The sequence below is a fragment of the Pistacia vera genome, unplaced genomic scaffold, assembly GCF_008641045.1.
Source record: "Pistacia vera cultivar Batoury unplaced genomic scaffold, PisVer_v2 Contig692, whole genome shotgun sequence".
Taxonomy (NCBI): Eukaryota; Viridiplantae; Streptophyta; class Magnoliopsida; order Sapindales; family Anacardiaceae; genus Pistacia; species Pistacia vera.
This window is the reverse complement of record NW_022196548.1, coordinates 820,583-837,400: the sequence shown is the minus strand read 5'-3', so window position 1 is coordinate 837,400 and position 16,818 is coordinate 820,583. Positions and strand designations below refer to the sequence as shown.

The 16,818-nt window shown below is 35.4% G+C and overlaps 2 protein-coding genes across 2 annotated transcripts; one reads left to right on the top strand and one right to left on the bottom strand.

The window, feature by feature from the left end:
* The first annotated feature begins 7,301 nt into the window (after positions 1-7,301).
* LOC116113928 (O-fucosyltransferase 20-like) lies at positions 7,302-10,720 on the top strand. Its single transcript, XM_031400086.1, has 6 exons — positions 7,302-8,217; positions 8,336-8,504; positions 9,065-9,154; positions 9,281-9,564; positions 9,704-9,962; positions 10,085-10,720. Exons 1-6 carry the CDS (start codon positions 7,493-7,495, stop codon positions 10,319-10,321), a joined length of 1,764 nt encoding a protein of 587 aa, XP_031255946.1. The 5' UTR covers positions 7,302-7,492; the 3' UTR covers positions 10,322-10,720.
* Positions 10,721-11,498: 778 nt separating this feature from the next.
* LOC116113938 (uroporphyrinogen-III C-methyltransferase) lies at positions 11,499-15,185 on the bottom strand. Its single transcript, XM_031400098.1, has 5 exons — positions 14,337-15,185; positions 14,088-14,165; positions 13,901-13,970; positions 12,977-13,254; positions 11,499-12,140 (listed from the first exon to the last, which is right to left on the bottom strand). The coding sequence occupies exons 1-5, from the start codon at positions 14,892-14,894 to the stop codon at positions 11,991-11,993; spliced, it is 1,134 nt and encodes a 377-aa protein (XP_031255958.1). The 5' UTR covers positions 14,895-15,185; the 3' UTR covers positions 11,499-11,990.
* Between the last annotated feature and the right edge of the window lie 1,633 nt (positions 15,186-16,818).

Here is a 16,818-nt window from a genome sequence, read left to right as displayed (position 1 = left end):
TTGTTTTAAGAGAACATGTACAAAGAGGGAATTTGGATTGGCTTTGGGCGCCATTGGATAAACAAGTGGAGGTTTTTGTGTATCAAAATGTGCCATTCAAATTGACCCACTGCATTATTTCTTCCTTCTTGCTTATCATCATAAACAGGTCCATCCCATGATTGGAATTCATCAAGAGCAAGCCCTTCCTCTTCTCTCTCTGCATCACCATGTGCCCCGTCGCATCTCTCTTCAGAATTGGCCCTCAATTGGGGTTTCAATAAGTTAATTTCTTGCTAGCAACATTATCCTATTATTAATATAGCTAGGTTTTATATCAAACTAAACCTTGGCCAATCACATTAAATTACAAGTGTACACAGACATTTTCAGGTAGCAGAGCAGTAGCACATGGTGTGATGGCCCAACACAACACTTATCATCCAAACTTAGCATGGAAAATATGAGAAATATTTCATGTTGTGCAAGGGTTGGGGACCTAAATATTACAATCCGTAAGGTTAGGTCCCATAACTATTAAGGATATAGGCTTTAGGTTAAAAACACTTACATGAAATCCAAAAGCAAACTCGTGCTAGCGTAGGCTCAAAGTAAATAATATCTACTATATTATACCCGGATTTGATAATTGATATCAAAGTGAGCTCGCAACTCGATGGAATAAGTGAATTGGTATCATAGTAGGCTTGTTTCCCAATCGTACAGGTGATTTTGATATTTTCTTCTTTAGTACTTTAGGGAAAAACTATTATGTGACTTGATTTTCAAGTCATGGATATCTTAAGGAAAAAATGAATTTAGAAGCATAACTTAAAGTACACCAAAAATAATTGACTGATGAAAGCCATGATATGTGATTATAATGACAATAATAAAGAGTCTTTTTATGTAACCTTTTCGTAATAGTTAATCTTTGATCTTAAAAAGCTTATTCAAGTCACCATTTCCTAGTTCAATTACACTTCGAAAATAACAAAATGAATAGGTTAACATTTCTCTATCAACGACAAGGTGCTCAAAATGATGCCAATTACATAAAAAGCAAAACCCTTCATTGAACTCAGAAACAACATAATGTCCATACACGAAAAATTCAATCCTAGATAATGTAAGTTTGGCTCCTTATCCTTTTTGGCTACATTATTGATCAACACAGCTGTGCTTTCAATCGCAAGTTGCATTAAAAAGCAAGTGAATTACAACAAAATGCCATGGCTATGGCTTTGGCAAGTTTTGTATATGAAAAGAAGTGCCAAGAAAGTGACCCACTTCATGTATTTTTCTCCTTATTATCAGCAAGCACAAACATGAAAACATGTCGAATCCATTATTGGCCATTATTAATAATCAAGAACAAGAGCTTTTCCCAATGTAATGCATATCATGAATTCGTGATTTATTGCTTGTCCACCAAGTTGGGCACAAACCACTACTTTAATAACTTGTCAATTTGATTGAACACAGCTAGAATAGCTTAAAATATATGTCATGCATGGGGATTTCAGTCAGAAACTCACCATTGGATTCCAATTTTCACATGGGGTGATACCCAAAACACTTTGACAGAAAAATTTATGTTGAAGATTGAATGGATTTAATTAATGAAAGATGTTGTTGTGTGGTGTGGATAGAGACTGACTACGCAGTATTGTGGCATTCTTCAATGTTACAACTACTCTTTTATTAGTGGATGTGGGCACACACAATAACTCTCCTGTCTTCTTTCATACTTAAGGTAATAAAACTAATAATTTTTTCTTCATTTTCAAGTCACATGATGCCTTTAAAATAACTTATTTTGGATCTATTAATTACTTGTTTGCAGTCAAAGTTAATATAATGGAACCCATTTAATTTATATATATCATTATCCCATATAAATGAGAGTCATTTACATTTTACCCCTTGTCTATGAGTTACATATGATAATACATTTTGTTTCTAATACTAATAACGTGATTAGATTGAGATATTGTAATGAAATCTATCACTTGATATGAATATAGAGAATATAACAACCCAAATTTGTATGTACCATTGACTTTTGGATGTTTCAATAAGCAATTGGCAAAGTTCTCACTAAATGACCAGTTTACCCCAACTAAAAGTTAAAGACAGTTTTGCCCTTAACACATGGATAGGGGTGAAAATGCAAATTGCCCAAAAATGAAGTACCAACAAAAAGGCTAGAAATTGGAAGGGATAGCATTGTCATTTGACTTGATATAATATGAAAAAGTGCCAGCAAAGAAGCTACTGTAAGGTTTATGCTTCTCTGTCTTATTCCCACAAACATGAATCATGTCTTTTCGCATGATTGGCAGTTTGGCACTAATCAAAACACAAAGCTCTTAAATCTATGAAGAAACTTGTGGCTTCTTCCCTGTCCACTAAACTCCCCACAACTCAACTGGGTTTTTAATTTTAATTTCAATTAATAAACCACATCATCATCCTCAACATAGACAATGAGCACCCCACTTGGATTCTCCCTAGTTAATGCAAATTCCTGGGGATTTTCACTCGGTAAATCTTGGCTGAAACTTGACAGACATCTCAGTTTCCCACATGGCCAATGGCTTTAGATCTTATCCCCCACAACGGCCAAAAAAGTCTCTCGAAAATTGTATCAAATCAACACTTCTTATTAAAATATATATTATAATTTCTTTCTGGTGGTTTATCAACTTCTTATCATTTCAATCTTAATCCTCCTACTTCGACTTCTAATACAAGCTATGGTTAAACACAAGAGTTAAAAATTCAACAACCGAATAGATGAGTAGATGGCGACTAGGGTTGCTTAGATTTTGTAAATCTGAAGTGTTGAACATATTGCATAATAATAAATTGATAACAGGTGATTTTCTCCTAAACATAAATGAAAGACTTCTTATGCATGCGTAAACATGATATATGGATAAATAAATTTTATCTATTTTAAAAAATAGGTATCTATAGGGAATCCTGTAACATAAACTGGAAATTAAACAAAAGCAAAACCCTTTTATCATGATCACAGGTCCACAAGAGATTAGCTTCAAACTCAAGTTTTTGACTTTATAATAATATATCTAAGATTAGGTTTTATTATTTGTTGTTTGTTGCTTTGATCCGTAACAAATCTTTGGTTGATTAGGGTGATTAATTGCTATACTTAAATCAATAATTGTACCTGCTGCACAGCCTTACTTATCCCTTAAGATTTATATGTATATAGTAATACTTATGGAATCATATTTAGAATATAATGATATCATTGAAACCATTTTCATTAAAACCAACAAGCACAAAGTGGCCAAAAATAGCCAACCTATTTTAATTACGATTAGTACACCTACTCTAACCAAATAAACCATGTATTAATTAGTGATTTGTTAAGCTGGGTTTGTTAGCAGAAATATGATATCGTTAATTAAATATAAATATAAACCCACCAACATAATTGAATTTGTTAAGCTATGATGGTTTGGTTCCATTTTGAATGCCCACTTTCAAAATTATTCAATTTAATCCTTAATAATATTGTACCATTACAAAATTGGAATTAATTTTATAATTTGTCCCACCTGTATTTGTAATATATAAGCTATATTGCTGGGTCAAATGCTTGACAACAACACCTCAACTATAAAAAATGACAACATGATAAATCAATTTGCTTGAAATGAAAATATAATTGATGGCATGTAATGTGAGGATCAATTTTATTTAATTTAAACTAGTTTCATACCTCATTTTTAAAAGTAAACTCTTGTGATGACATGCTTTGCACAGCTTATGTTCACAAGAGAGTAGATTTTGTTATAAGAAAATAAAATAAAAACAATATTATATGTGATATTGTCATCTACAATAATATTGATTTTAAATGAAGAAACTAATATGATGTTAACCTTTCAACTGCTTTATTCAATATAAATTTTATGTGATCTCGATGATCATCAAAGATTTATATTCATAAAACATGTGAATCTTAAGAGAAATATATTAAGTACGTATCAAACAAACTAGAAATTAACATATCTTTTCTCTTTGTATTTTCCAAGGAAAAATATAATAAAAATGCCTAAACTAAACCTATGCATGTTCGACATCACTAATATATAACTTCAAATGCCAAGATTACATGCAATTTTGTTGTCTAATTAAGAAGAGAATAAACTTCATTATAAAAATTTGAAAAAAAAAATATTATTATATATGATATTGTCATCTATAACAATCTTGATTTTAAATGAAGAAATTAGGGTTTTAAAATTTGCATATGATGCTAACCTTTCAACTATCTTACTCGGTATAAATTTATGTGATCTCGATTATCATCAAAGACTTATATTCATAAAACATGTGAATTTTATCTTTCTATGCGTGTTAGACATAAATAATATACAATTTCAAATGCCAAGGTTACATTAGATTATAACCTCAACAGTCCAAGGATCTCAATTAATTAATGAAAATTTGTTACAATTTCGTTATCAAATTAAGAAGAATTAAGGGAAAGAAACAGGAAGTTGAATTTGGGTAAATGCATGAACACCTAACGCGATAATGAAAGGGAACATTTTAGGGTTTAGTCCTCTTTGCTTACGCAACTTTAGTTGGCTTAACTTATTTGACCTGTGTAAGAATTTGTCTTAGTATTTAGAATACTATTTTTGAAATAGTAAGAGTTTGGTAGGAATAATGAGATAAGATTTAAAAATTAATAAAAATACCCTCTAAGTTTGTTAATTTATTAAACACCCTTATAATAAAAACATTAAAAATTATAAAAACACCTATACCCATCCATTAAATACTAACAGCCGGCCACCACTACTAGAGGGTGACCAAAGTAGCTGTATTGGCACACGATCGATTGGATATGACCGATCGTGTACTTAGATGACCCTTTTCAGTCAGATCCACCGTGGATCTGATTGAAAAAAGCTAGATCTACGGCTAGATTTAGCCATTGATGGCCAGATCTAACCACGTACAATCAAAGATATGGTTGTCGTCGATGGTCAACAACGGCCATATCTTGACCGTCTTTAATGACTAACTATAACTGTAGATTTGGCCGTCAAAGGTCAGATCTTTGATCGTAAATCTGACATTTTTATGATTAGATCCACGGTCGATCTGATCGAAAAAGACTATATCAGCATACTAACGATCAGATCCAGTCGATAGTAAGCTACTATACTAGATTTTGACTATCTTTCAGTGGTGGTGACCAAAATTTGACAAATCTTGGTGTTAGGGGTATTTTTGTTAATTTTTAAATTTTTTTTAGAGTATTTAGTTTAATTAATAAACTTAGGAGATTTAAAAAATAATTAAATAAAATATAATAATATTTTTAAAATAGGAAAATAAACGCGTATTTTAAAAATAATAGAAATAAGATGGGAGAAAATATTAAAACAAATGGACCCTATGGAATAGGATAGGGGAAAATTATTATTAAACAGCGGTTGGTGAGTCCTGTTCATTTGAAGCTGCCTTTGTTTCTTTCAGCAGCAACAACACGTTTGAAACATTACAAACCATACAGTTGCCCCAAGGAGAAAAGAATTTGAACAACGAAAGAGAGATAATATCAATACAGATTAAGATATTGGAGGAGTTGGGGTAAGGGACCCAGAGGCCATTGATGGACTGAATAAGAAAGAGAGAAAGACTGAAAGTGGTGACTTTTGAGGCAGAGTGGGACGCCAGTGAATAATAAGAATAAAAGTATTAAACCAATCGCTGACACAATTCAGAGGGTTAACAGCTGGCTGGAGCCTGGAGAAGCTCTTTGTATTTGAGTGTAGTGTGTTGTTGTGTACCAGACGCTACCTCAACCTGGAAATGGGAAGCTTTGTCATCATCCCCACAATGAATATATAATTATATGTATATTGACTATTCATTTCAATATCATCTTTTTAACCCATTTACAAAGATTTTTGAGTGATTAATCACTTAATCAACAAGCCTCATCACCTTCATTATCATAATCTAACCTTTTGATTTTGTGGGTCTATTTCACTTTGTGCGATTCTACACCTGCAATCTCCTTATTAGCTACTCATGCTTCAACAAACGCACTATTAAGGATCTTTTTTCAAACTTATATTCATCAAATTCTCCACGAATTAGTCTCTTACAACCCGAAAACCATTTTTTTAATGCAGAATATAAGCGTCACAATAGGTTTATTAATCTTATTTCTTAATTATGCTAGAAAAATCTATCATTTCATCGTAAGATTAGTTGTGTGGGTTTTTGGATTTTTTTTTTTTCTCGATTAAAATATAAAATATATCCAATTTAAAATCAAATAAGTGCAAAAGATGTGGAGATTATCATATATTTGAAATATTTTGGGGGTAAATAATTCCTATCCGGGTACTTGTGACCTATCAAGGAAGCAATTGCAGGAAGAAACAATGAGCCCACAAGCCTAAAAGCAACGGAAAAAGAAAAAGGAATGACAAACCCACGTGGCAGATGAAGAGAAGTCACTGTCGACCACGTAAGCAGGACGTGCCAGCATGTCAGTGGGTGCCAGCTGGCAGGAGTAGGAAGTTGTAGGAGCAGGAATAGGGTTAGGGGCACTTGGGATAATACAATAGACAAGAGTGGTGGAATGGAGGGAGGCAGGCTCACAGGCTGACTTACTGCCATTTGTTTTATTGGTACAGCTGGCCTTACCCACTATACGACAACCTCTTCTCGAGATTTATGTCGTTTCATATATTCCTTCTTTCTTTCAATTTCAACCCTACAGTTATTTCCAAATTCAAACCCCCCACAACCTTACCATATGACCCACTTTCAAAATTTCAACTCTTTTACCCATGTATCTAAAAAAACACGAAAAATACTTCTTCGTATTTCAAACGCTAATGTGATATACTCTCATTGATGATTCATTATATGAAAATGTACGTATCCAGATTGGAAAAATACTTTTAGATATCATGAAGATTAAAATATTACATTTTGGGTCCTAATTAAAGCACAAATTCAACAGTTAGCATAAGGAGAATATTAGAGCACAATAAATACACAAGTATTGACTTTGTACCATTAATTGTGTTAATGGCTTAAAGGTTCTAGAACCTGAAAGGGTCTTAAATGTAATCACAAATCCAGAAGAAAAAAAATAAAAATTTACTGTTGAAACTCAACTCTGTGGATTGACCAGATAAAAGTAGCCATTAAGCTTAATTAATTAACTAATAAATCCCACTTAAATAAAACCAGCGTCTTTAACAGTTTAACTTATCTAATTAAAAAATGTAAAGGAAAGTCTCTGGCATTGAGCGACCGTCTCCTTTTTAAGAACGCGTACAGAGGCTATTAGACTTCGCGTTCCCGCCGCCCAATCTCTCTCTAAACACACGTTTTCTCTTCTCTCTGAACGTTTCTCGTCGTCAAATCAAACTCCAAAACATAAAGTGAAGCTTTGTTTAAGGAAGAAAGTTTTGTTGCTTGTTTTTGTTTTGTAAAAATGGTTAAAACAAAGAAGCTCTCCTACATATCAGTTCCTTCTCAAATAATAAACTCTTTATCGTCTTCTTCACTTCAAACTCTTCTTGTTTCACCTAAGAAATCTTCAAAAACGAGCTTTACCAAAAGGTTCTTTTCTCTGAGGTCTTACAAGAGCACTAAGTTCTGGTTTTTAACTCTGTTTCTTTTTGGCCTTTTTGGAATGTTGAAGCTTGGCTTCGATCTTGATTATTTGATCCCTTTCTCTCCATACCCTTGTTTCACAACTCAACAGCAAGACTCGTTTTCGGAAGGGTACACAAAACCCCTTTTAAGTTTTGCTTCAAATGGTGAAAACCATGCTCAAAACAGTCTCAAAGATGAGTTTTTGAATGGTAATGGTGAGTTGAGTGTGGTTTCAAACATTGAGGAAGATAGGATTTCGAAGGTTGTAAGTCAACCACAAGCATTGATTTCTAAAGGGTATGCAGAGTCAGATGAAGACGGTGAGTTTTGGAAACAACCAGATGGCATGGGGTACAAGCCATGTTTGCAATTTACTAGAGATTATAAGAAACAAACTGAAGGGGTTGTGAAGAACAGAAGAAAATATTTGTTAGTGGTCGTCTCAGGTGGCATGAATCAGCAAAGAAATCAAATTGTTGACGCTGTGGTCATGGCTAGGATTCTTGGTGCTGCCCTTGTTGTTCCCATTTTGCAAGTCAATGTCATTTGGGGTGATGAAAGGTAAAAGAAAATTAACAGCACATTTAAACACTAACATTACATTAACTCAGAAGGTTTATGTATGATTTGTGTTACTGATTGAATAGCTCTTTTTGGTGTTTTCTTTTGATGGTTGCAGTGAATTTTCTGATATATTTGATTTGGAGCATTTCAAGAAGGTTCTTGCCAATGATGTGAGAATAGTTTCTTCATTGCCCTCAACTCATATAATGACAAGGCCGGTGGAGGAGAAACGAACTCCACTTCATGTTTCTCCTCAGTGGATTCGTGCACGTTATCTGAGGAGGGTAAGATTGTTTGTTCTGTTTATTCTTTAAAGTAAATAAACATGGTTTTGTTCTCTTGCAAGTTTGGTACTAAAAATATTTTATTTAATAGCTAGGATTCACTAATGGCCTGCACGTTGTAATTTGTTTATGAAGTCTGAACAATGTTATTAGTCTGATAATTTTAATTGTCTCCTAAGCCAGGTTTAACATTAAACTGAAGAAGCTTATTAAGAATGTGGCAACAATTAGTTTACAGCTTATAGTGATGGGCCACTTCTCAACATAAGATCATTTTTTGTTGATTCATTCAATACAGTCTCACTTATGTTAAGTGATTTTGAATGTTGGGCGGATTGGCCATTCCAATGGAATATGTTGTCAATAAACTGAAAACCTTGTCCGAAACTAACTAACTTAATGACCAACCTTGGTTTAGAACAAGCCGTTTGTAGAATTCTCTGTTTCATTTGTCCTGTTTGTTTTATTTTTGGGATTTCTTGCCCATTTTCTACGTTAAGACCAATTGTTAGACAATTTTCTCAGTGGAGCTTATCCATGTCTCCTCTTTGTTATTGCAGCTTAACAGGGATGGGGTTTTGCTCCTGCGTGGTTTGGATTCAAGGCTCTCTAAAGAACTCCCTTCTGATCTTCAGAAACTCCGCTGCAAGGTATCAAGTTCTCGTTCTGTTTCTATGCAATTCTTAGAATTCTGTCGCGTTTACAGTTGAGATGTTCAGTCTATTGTTCTTCAAAAATCATCAAAAGATACTGATATTGTCTTTGTTTGACTTCAGGTGGCCTTTCACGCATTGAGGTTTGCCCCTCCAATTTTGGAACTTGGTAACAAGCTTGCAGAGAGGATGTGGAGCAAAGGACCCTACCTTGCTCTTCATCTACGAATGGAAAAGGACGTATGGGTGAGAACTGGTTGCCTTCCTGGTTTGAGCCCCGAGTTTGATGAAATAATATATAATGAGAGGAAACAAAGGCCAGAGCTTTTAACTGCTAAATCAAACATGACTTACCATGAGCGGAAGCTTGCTGGTCTCTGCCCCTTAAATGCTATGGAGGTGACCAGGTGAGAATTCAAACCTAAAATGTGGACATGTGTATACTAACATAAGTAGCTCAAAATTTTCAACTGGTTAACTTTTTCCTTATTCCGTATATTAATTATTTGATGACTGAAGTTCTGATCGTGTGTTATGATTTTTTAGGTTGCTTAAGGCCCTTGGAGCTCCAAAGAGTGCCAAAATCTTTTGGGCAGGAGGGCAACCATTGGGTGGGAAAGAGGCCCTACTGCCATTAACCAGAGAATTTCCCCATTTTTACAATAAGGAAGATCTAGCCATGCCGGGTGAACTAGAACCATTTGCAAACAAAGCTTCCTTCATGGCTGCCATTGACTATATAGTTTCAGAGAATAGTGATGTTTTCATGCCTTCTCACGGAGGAAATATGGGCCACGCGATCCAGGTATAGTCAACATCATCATTCTTTTTTCAGCATTGTTAGTGATACAAGTCTGAATTAGAACCTTAACTCATGTCTTTGCATCCAACACTGTAAACTAATATTTGTTTTGTCTATTAATACAGGGACACCGAGCATATGCAGGGCACAAGAAGTATATAACCCCGAACAAAAGACACATGCTCCCTTATTTCCTCAACTCCTCTCTCCCTGAAACAGAGTTCAATAGGATCATAAAGGAGTTGCACAGCGAATCCTTAGGACAGCCGGAACTCAGAACAAGTAAAGCTGGAAGGGATGTTACAAAGTATCCTGTGCCAGAGTGTATGTGTAAGGCTGGACGTACTCATACCTACTTGTGATCTAATTTCAAAGACTTGAGGCTTCCAATTACAACATGATCACGCCACAACAGATTGCTTCACTACAAATGTTCAAAACTTTTCGGCAAATACCTTGAATTTGAGCCCTTGTGAAAACTATGTACCTATGGTTTTCAGGGCAATGAGGGTTCTCTGGAGCACCATTACGAAGAGTTACGATTGATCTCTGCCAGCATGCTCCTTCTGCAAGTAGAACACTCACGTTAATTCTTGCATATAAATTCTATAGGGTACCATTCTTTAATTCTTTATAGGATTCTTTCTTTCTTTTTTTTTTTCTACAAGGAATAGATTCTTCTTCCTCCATTTCAATCTGTATCATATCTATGTACCACAGGTGTATACGTATATAAAAGTATAATAAAGAAATTTTATTTATTTACAATCTTTTATATACCTTTGTCTATCAAGTTCAATTTTATGTTATGGTTTTTAGTGAACCTTTAAACTGGAAGGAAATAATTTCTGTATTTGGGAGAAAGTTAAAAGAGGTCCCGGGATTTTTGAATTATGAGAACTTTCTTTGCGACCGAGACACTCTAATGCCAGGCTGTTGCCAGGTTTTGGTTTCATTTTCAATGTTCTGTCAACATTCAAATTCTACTTTTGCTGCAAAGGTTTCTTGTCCTGTTTGTTTTGGTAGTTGCCAGTGTACAGCAATTAGGCAGCCGCACAGGCAGATATTTTTAAAGAGCCTGGTCAAGCTTAAGCATATACCCAATAGAAACAAGAGAGGAATTAGAGAGAAGAGAAAAGGATTGGTGATTCATTGTAATGTTTTACCTTTCATAAAACGTTGAAAAGCATTAAAAGCATCCAGCATTTTGCATTTACTTCCAACTATAAATGCATGCTACTTAATGTGCTTAATCCTATTTTCTTTCAAGGAAATTGATTTGATTGGACCGTTTGGGACCACAGTTTACCCTAGTTCCTTAATGGATCTAACCTCCATATAGATGGTGTGTATTATATTTTTTCAGAAATATAACGTTGATTATATTGGAAATGTTTATGTTTCCACATTTTACCATTTGCGTACAATGTGAATCTGGAAGCTCTAAGCCTGTAAAACATTCGTCATGCAATTTTATGTCACTTTCTGCTACTTAAAGTTGCATTTCTAGCAAATTATTTATCAGCAAGAATCATGCAAAGATCAAAAACGATTTTATGGAATAAATTGAATAGCGACATGCCCATTCCTTAAATAATGTTATTAAAAATAATTACAACGGTACAAATTCCGTTTCATGCTACAAAACTTTCTACTCAAAGCTCCCATCCTTAACTCAAAGGAAGCCAACACAGAAGGCTGGAATGACAATGACAAGGCTGTGCTTTTTATTTTCTTGGTGTGAAAAATTTAATCAAGACTTCACTATGAAAGTCTGATTGATCCGAAGCACTGAACAAGATTCTTGTATGTCCAGTGCAGCTCATTCCCAACACATTCTCGATATAAAAATTGTAATAAATACCAAAACAAAGTGTGCATCCATATCTGGGGCAGCATCTAACTTCACCGCAAGAAGACTTATCAGGCAGCATTGCAACTTGTCTGGTTGAATGTGAACGAATGGAAGGAGTTATTAGCCAAAAACAAATCTCGGACAACAGTAGACTCATCTGTGTGCCTTGGATATGTCTATATAGCCCCAGCAAAACAAGGTACTTCTTTTGAAGAATGTGGCCAAAATGGTGAAAGTGAAACAACATTTCCAATGATGATCAATGTTGGTGATAACAATTCTGCCGAAGTAATTTCATGAGCAAGATCCTTCAATTCTGCAAAAACCTGCACAATTGCAAATGCATGTAAACCAGCAGCACCAACAACAGGAGAACTAGATATGGAACACTTTAAAAGGTACATCCCTGAAATAGTTGCTTCAGGTTGAAGCTCAAGAGTTCTAACAGAAAATAATTGCAACAATACTTAATATAATTTCTCTAGTGCTGACTTAATTAGTATCACCTTTGCATCTAATCAATCATGAAATGTCTCATAACGATGAAGAAGCATTTGGAAGCCATATCAAAAGGGACTCTTCTACTTTATCTTTTACAAAGGAACCTTGTTCCAACTGTTTGCTATATATATATATTTATTTAGTTAGTGTTTTCAAAAGCTTTTTAGTTACTTTCAATCAAGTTTCACACTATGCCTAAATAACATGAATAGTAATAACTTTTACCAAGTATACCCACATATAGTTCATTAGTTATGCACTTAGGAGGATTTGAACATCTACTCATATCATGTGAATACATTTTTTTTCCAACAGAGCTTGATGAGTTAATTGCTAGATGATTTGATGGATTTCATATAATGATGTTAAACTATCAAGCATACAGATTTAAGAATCAACCTTACAAATGCTATAAACAAAAATAAACCTGGTATCATTTTAGTTAAAGTGTTTGGTATGAAACAAAACGGATTAGTTAAACATACACAGCAGGATTAAGCTCAGGGTGAGAAATTAAAAACTAGTCTCAGATTTTAATAAGGTAAATAAAAACCTGACTTCTAATTGAAGAACTAACATACTTAAAAGACTACACACAAGCACACCCAAGAACATTGCACAAACACAGACATGCACACACAAAACTTGGTATCATGCTTACCACACGTTGTTGAGGTGTCGTCCCTCTCTCAATTGCAACAGCTGGTGTATTTGATGGCAGACCATGATGCATCAACTTCAGGGCAAGAGAAGGGAGGGTTGACAAGCCCATATAAACAACCAAGGTTGAGTCAGGGTCTGCTGCATTCTCAGCTACAAACAGAGGATCTGCTCCACCCTTTCTTGAGTGCCCTGTGAGAAATCTAACACTATTTGCAACACCTCGGTGTGTTAATGGAATCCCTAGCTCTGCTGCAATCCCTGAGGCAGCAGTGATACCTGCAAAACAGCCAATACAACAATCATACTATTGGACCGGAAAAAGGCTTCACTGCCTTCTAAGAAAATTATTTCCCCACAGGACCAATAAGCTACTTATAGCAGCAACGGAACAAGGAGGGCACTGTCAGAATGGAAGGAGTTGAATATGGTATCATATAATTACCATTGAGTGAAGACAGGATAAATTGAAAGAAAACTCTTGATTTGGTGGAAAGATTTTACACCAAATTCAGAAGGGCATTATATCATTAAAATTTGTCATTCTGCATGACAATATTCGCGCATTCCTTTATTTGCAGCCTCAATGTTACATTCCAAATGAATCTCAATGAGACAGTTGTTAGTTTCCAGCAAAGCCAAGCCGGCAATTTGGCAATAATCAGCAGAAAGTTGAACCTTTTAACCAGAAATCCATATTATTTAAATGTTACAGAAACTGATAGCTGTTTTGCAAATTTAAAATCAACTTAAATTTTTTTTCTAAGTAGATATAAATGAAAATGCTAAGGACAAATTTCAGTTAATCCTATAGTGCTTGTCTTTCCATCCACGATGATCAATATTTTCCACCTTCAATTGAGACAGCAAAACATACCCTTAATAATTTCAAAAGAATTAGAGAAACTAATGTACTTCAGTATACCTGGGATAACCTTCACTTGAATTCCTTGCTGTTGCAGAAAATCCATCTCTTCTCCACCCCTCCCAAATACCTATACACTCCAACAGTATCCTTCAGAGAAAGCTCGACTAAACAGCACATTGCATTGCAATCCGAAACTAATTTCATTAAATTCCAATCATTTATCACATCTTAAACAGAAACTTACCAGTGGATCTCCCCCTTTGAGTCTCACAACATTAGCTCCAACTTCAGCAAAACTTAGAAGCAACTGATGTATTTCCTCCTGCAACAATACCATCCAGAAATGATTCTTTTCCCCCTCAATATGAAACCAACACAATACCAAACCAAAATTATAATAAAAAGATACAACAATTTCCCAATTCATAAAAGCACTACAAAGATTTAAATTTCAGATAAATCAAGCAAAAAGTTGTGATTTTTTTTTTTTTACCTGGGTTCTGCTATGGTAACCAGCAGTTTTGCCAACATATAGAAGTCTAGCATTTGGACCCACCAAATCAAGAACATCATTTGAAACTAACCTATCATACAACAAAAGATCAGCGTTTTGTATCACTCTCATTGCTTTAACAGTCAACAATTCAGGGTCTCCGGGCCCCGTCCCCACCAAATACACATTTCCTGGCCCACATTTTTCACCTTTACCATCACCACACTTTTCCTCTCGCTTCTCTCTCAACACCTGAAGTAGATTCTTCAACTCTGGCAGCTGCAAAGCGATGTCGTTTTGTCTTATGGATTCTGGGTCAGAGGAGATAGAACATGAGGTGGGTTCTTGTTGTTTAACATTATAAAGCCAATTGTCCCTTTGGTATCTTTCTAACGAGTGTTTCTCAGTAAAAGGCGAAGAAGAAGAAGAAGAGCTTTTGAAATGCAAAGAACAAGAAATGGTATTTGGGTTGACGGGGTTAAAAGATTTGGTGTTTGCAAAGGAGAAAGAAGAAGAAGAAGAAGAAGAAGAAAGGGAGACTTTGTACACGAGAGCCATCTCAATTTGGGAGGAGGAGCGTCACAGAGACAAGAACAAAGATGGTTATGAGTCTAAATACATGAAGGAGTTGAGAGTTGGAGTTTGATTTGAGTTGTGTTTTTGGGAACATGAAGAGGCAATGAGACTAGTTGAGTTGAGTTGTGTAGCTTTTTGGGTTTGAAGAGGGACATGTTCTTTTGGGGACTTTGACGGGGCTTGTGCCTTTTTGTTTTTTAAGAAAGGGCACTAGGGCAAAGCCTCATATGCTGTTTTCAGTCCACAAATTGAGTAAACGACATATTCCCACCCAAGGTTTGACAAAATCTCAAATTGGTACCTCAAGTTCCAATTATTTTAGATTCTCACCCTTAAAGTAACGAAAAATGATTAGATATAACGGCTCAGGGGTAAATTGGTCATTTCATAGAGGAGGCGCAAATTAGCAGATCGACGCCCCTAACAAAGCTCCGGTGCATGTTAGCCAACATCACTGCCGACGTTTTTCACCCTTTTCCGGCTATGCTTCCACCCAAAATCACCCTTGTCACCACCATTTGAACCCTCATCCTCCCCTCTACAAAACTTTACCCTTCACAACCCCTCATCACTCGTCGATCGCCAGCCACGACAACCGCCACATGCCCTTGGTTTTCTTTGGTCTCCGCCGGCGAATGGCCACTAAACGGTTGCTGGGGACATAGGGGTTTTGTAGATTTGGAGACATTGGTTGTAGTGGTGATGTCCAATTGGATTTTCATCACCAGAATTTATCGGAATCTAGCGAAGAATGATGAAAACCTAAGCCTGACAGCACCGACGATTGGAGGGCCTAGTGAGTCAGGAACCAGATGGGTTTTGGACAATGGACGATGGGGAAGGTGATAGGGGTGACCAGGGGGTTCGCCGCCATCGAAAACAGCCTAGATCCGATGAAAACCGAGACGATGCGTAGTCACTGAGGGTGTAATTGAAGTAATTTTAAAATAAGATGGTTAATTATAGTTTTGGTAATTTAGGGTTAAAATATAATTTATTAATTTAAAGTTAAGAGCATTATGATAATGGCACTTTCACTACCCTAAAAATTATTAACAGTGTTATTTTAAAGGTGGGAATCTGGAATAAATGGAACTTGGATACCAACTGGGATTTCGTCAAACCTTGGGTGGGAATATATCGTTTACTCCCACAAATTTGACAAACTTCGCTGAGAAACCAATCAACCACCTCATAAACGAAGCCATCTCTACTTTAACAAGCACATTAGTCTATATATATATATATATATATATACACGTGTCTGTGGGCTTTCAAGCATTGGATTAAGCCATCACAAAGTCCAACTCATTCAACTGTGTAGTGGGCTAGGCCCAAGAGGCAAAATCGTGTGGGAGAGATGAGTGCTTCTCCCAAGCTTATTGGACTGGAGATACAATGATATATAATCAATCAACAACATAACTATAAAGATTACAAATAAAAATGTAAAATATGCTATTATTTTTATTCAAGGCATAGACAAATCCTCAAATTACACAAATAAAATAATTGAAAAGCAACCAATGAAATGTCCCCCTCTCTCAATTTCCCAAATGCTTATTTCTGAGCTTGATGCTCTACAAGCGAGAGAACTGTGTAGCAGAAGGGAAGTAAGGCACAACCAATGGAGCTCCAGAAGATGATGATTTTGATTTGCTTTTAGATTTTTCCTGTAAAGAAACTTTCATCCCCAGACCCCCGTTATTATCCGACACTCGTGAAGACTCCGAAGTAGGCATGAAACAGCTTACAAACACAGACAACACTCCCATTTTTTTTCACTTTTATCAAAGGGGATTAGAATTAGAAGCAAGCAGTTTAATTTAGTTATGAATGAAGTTTTAGGTAATACGCTGTGCAAATTTATAGGGAGATGGTAAGTTGGGTAACTTGTAGCTTTTGC

What these genes read in the sequence shown, in the direction of transcription:
- LOC116113928 (XM_031400086.1), top strand. Translation starts at nt 7,493, where the DNA reads ATGGTTAAAACAAAGAAGCTCTCCTACATATCAGTTCCTTCTCAAATA. An exon ending in TTCAGAAACTCCGCTGCAAG is followed by an intron (nt 9,155 to 9,280) that starts GTATCAAGTTCT and finishes GTTTGACTTCAG; the next exon opens with GTGGCCTTTCACGCATTGAG. An exon ending in ATATGGGCCACGCGATCCAG is followed by an intron (nt 9,963 to 10,084) that starts GTATAGTCAACA and finishes CTATTAATACAG; the next exon opens with GGACACCGAGCATATGCAGG.
- LOC116113938 (XM_031400098.1), bottom strand. Translation starts at nt 14,894, where the DNA reads ATGGCTCTCGTGTACAAAGTCTCCCTTTCTTCTTCTTCTTCTTCTTCT. An exon ending in TCAAAGGGGGAGATCCACTG is followed by an intron (nt 13,971 to 14,087) that starts GTAAGTTTCTGT and finishes TGGAGTGTATAG; the next exon opens with GTATTTGGGAGGGGTGGAGA. An exon ending in TCAAGTGAAGGTTATCCCAG is followed by an intron (nt 13,255 to 13,900) that starts GTATACTGAAGT and finishes GCTGTTTTGCAG; the next exon opens with GTATCACTGCTGCCTCAGGG.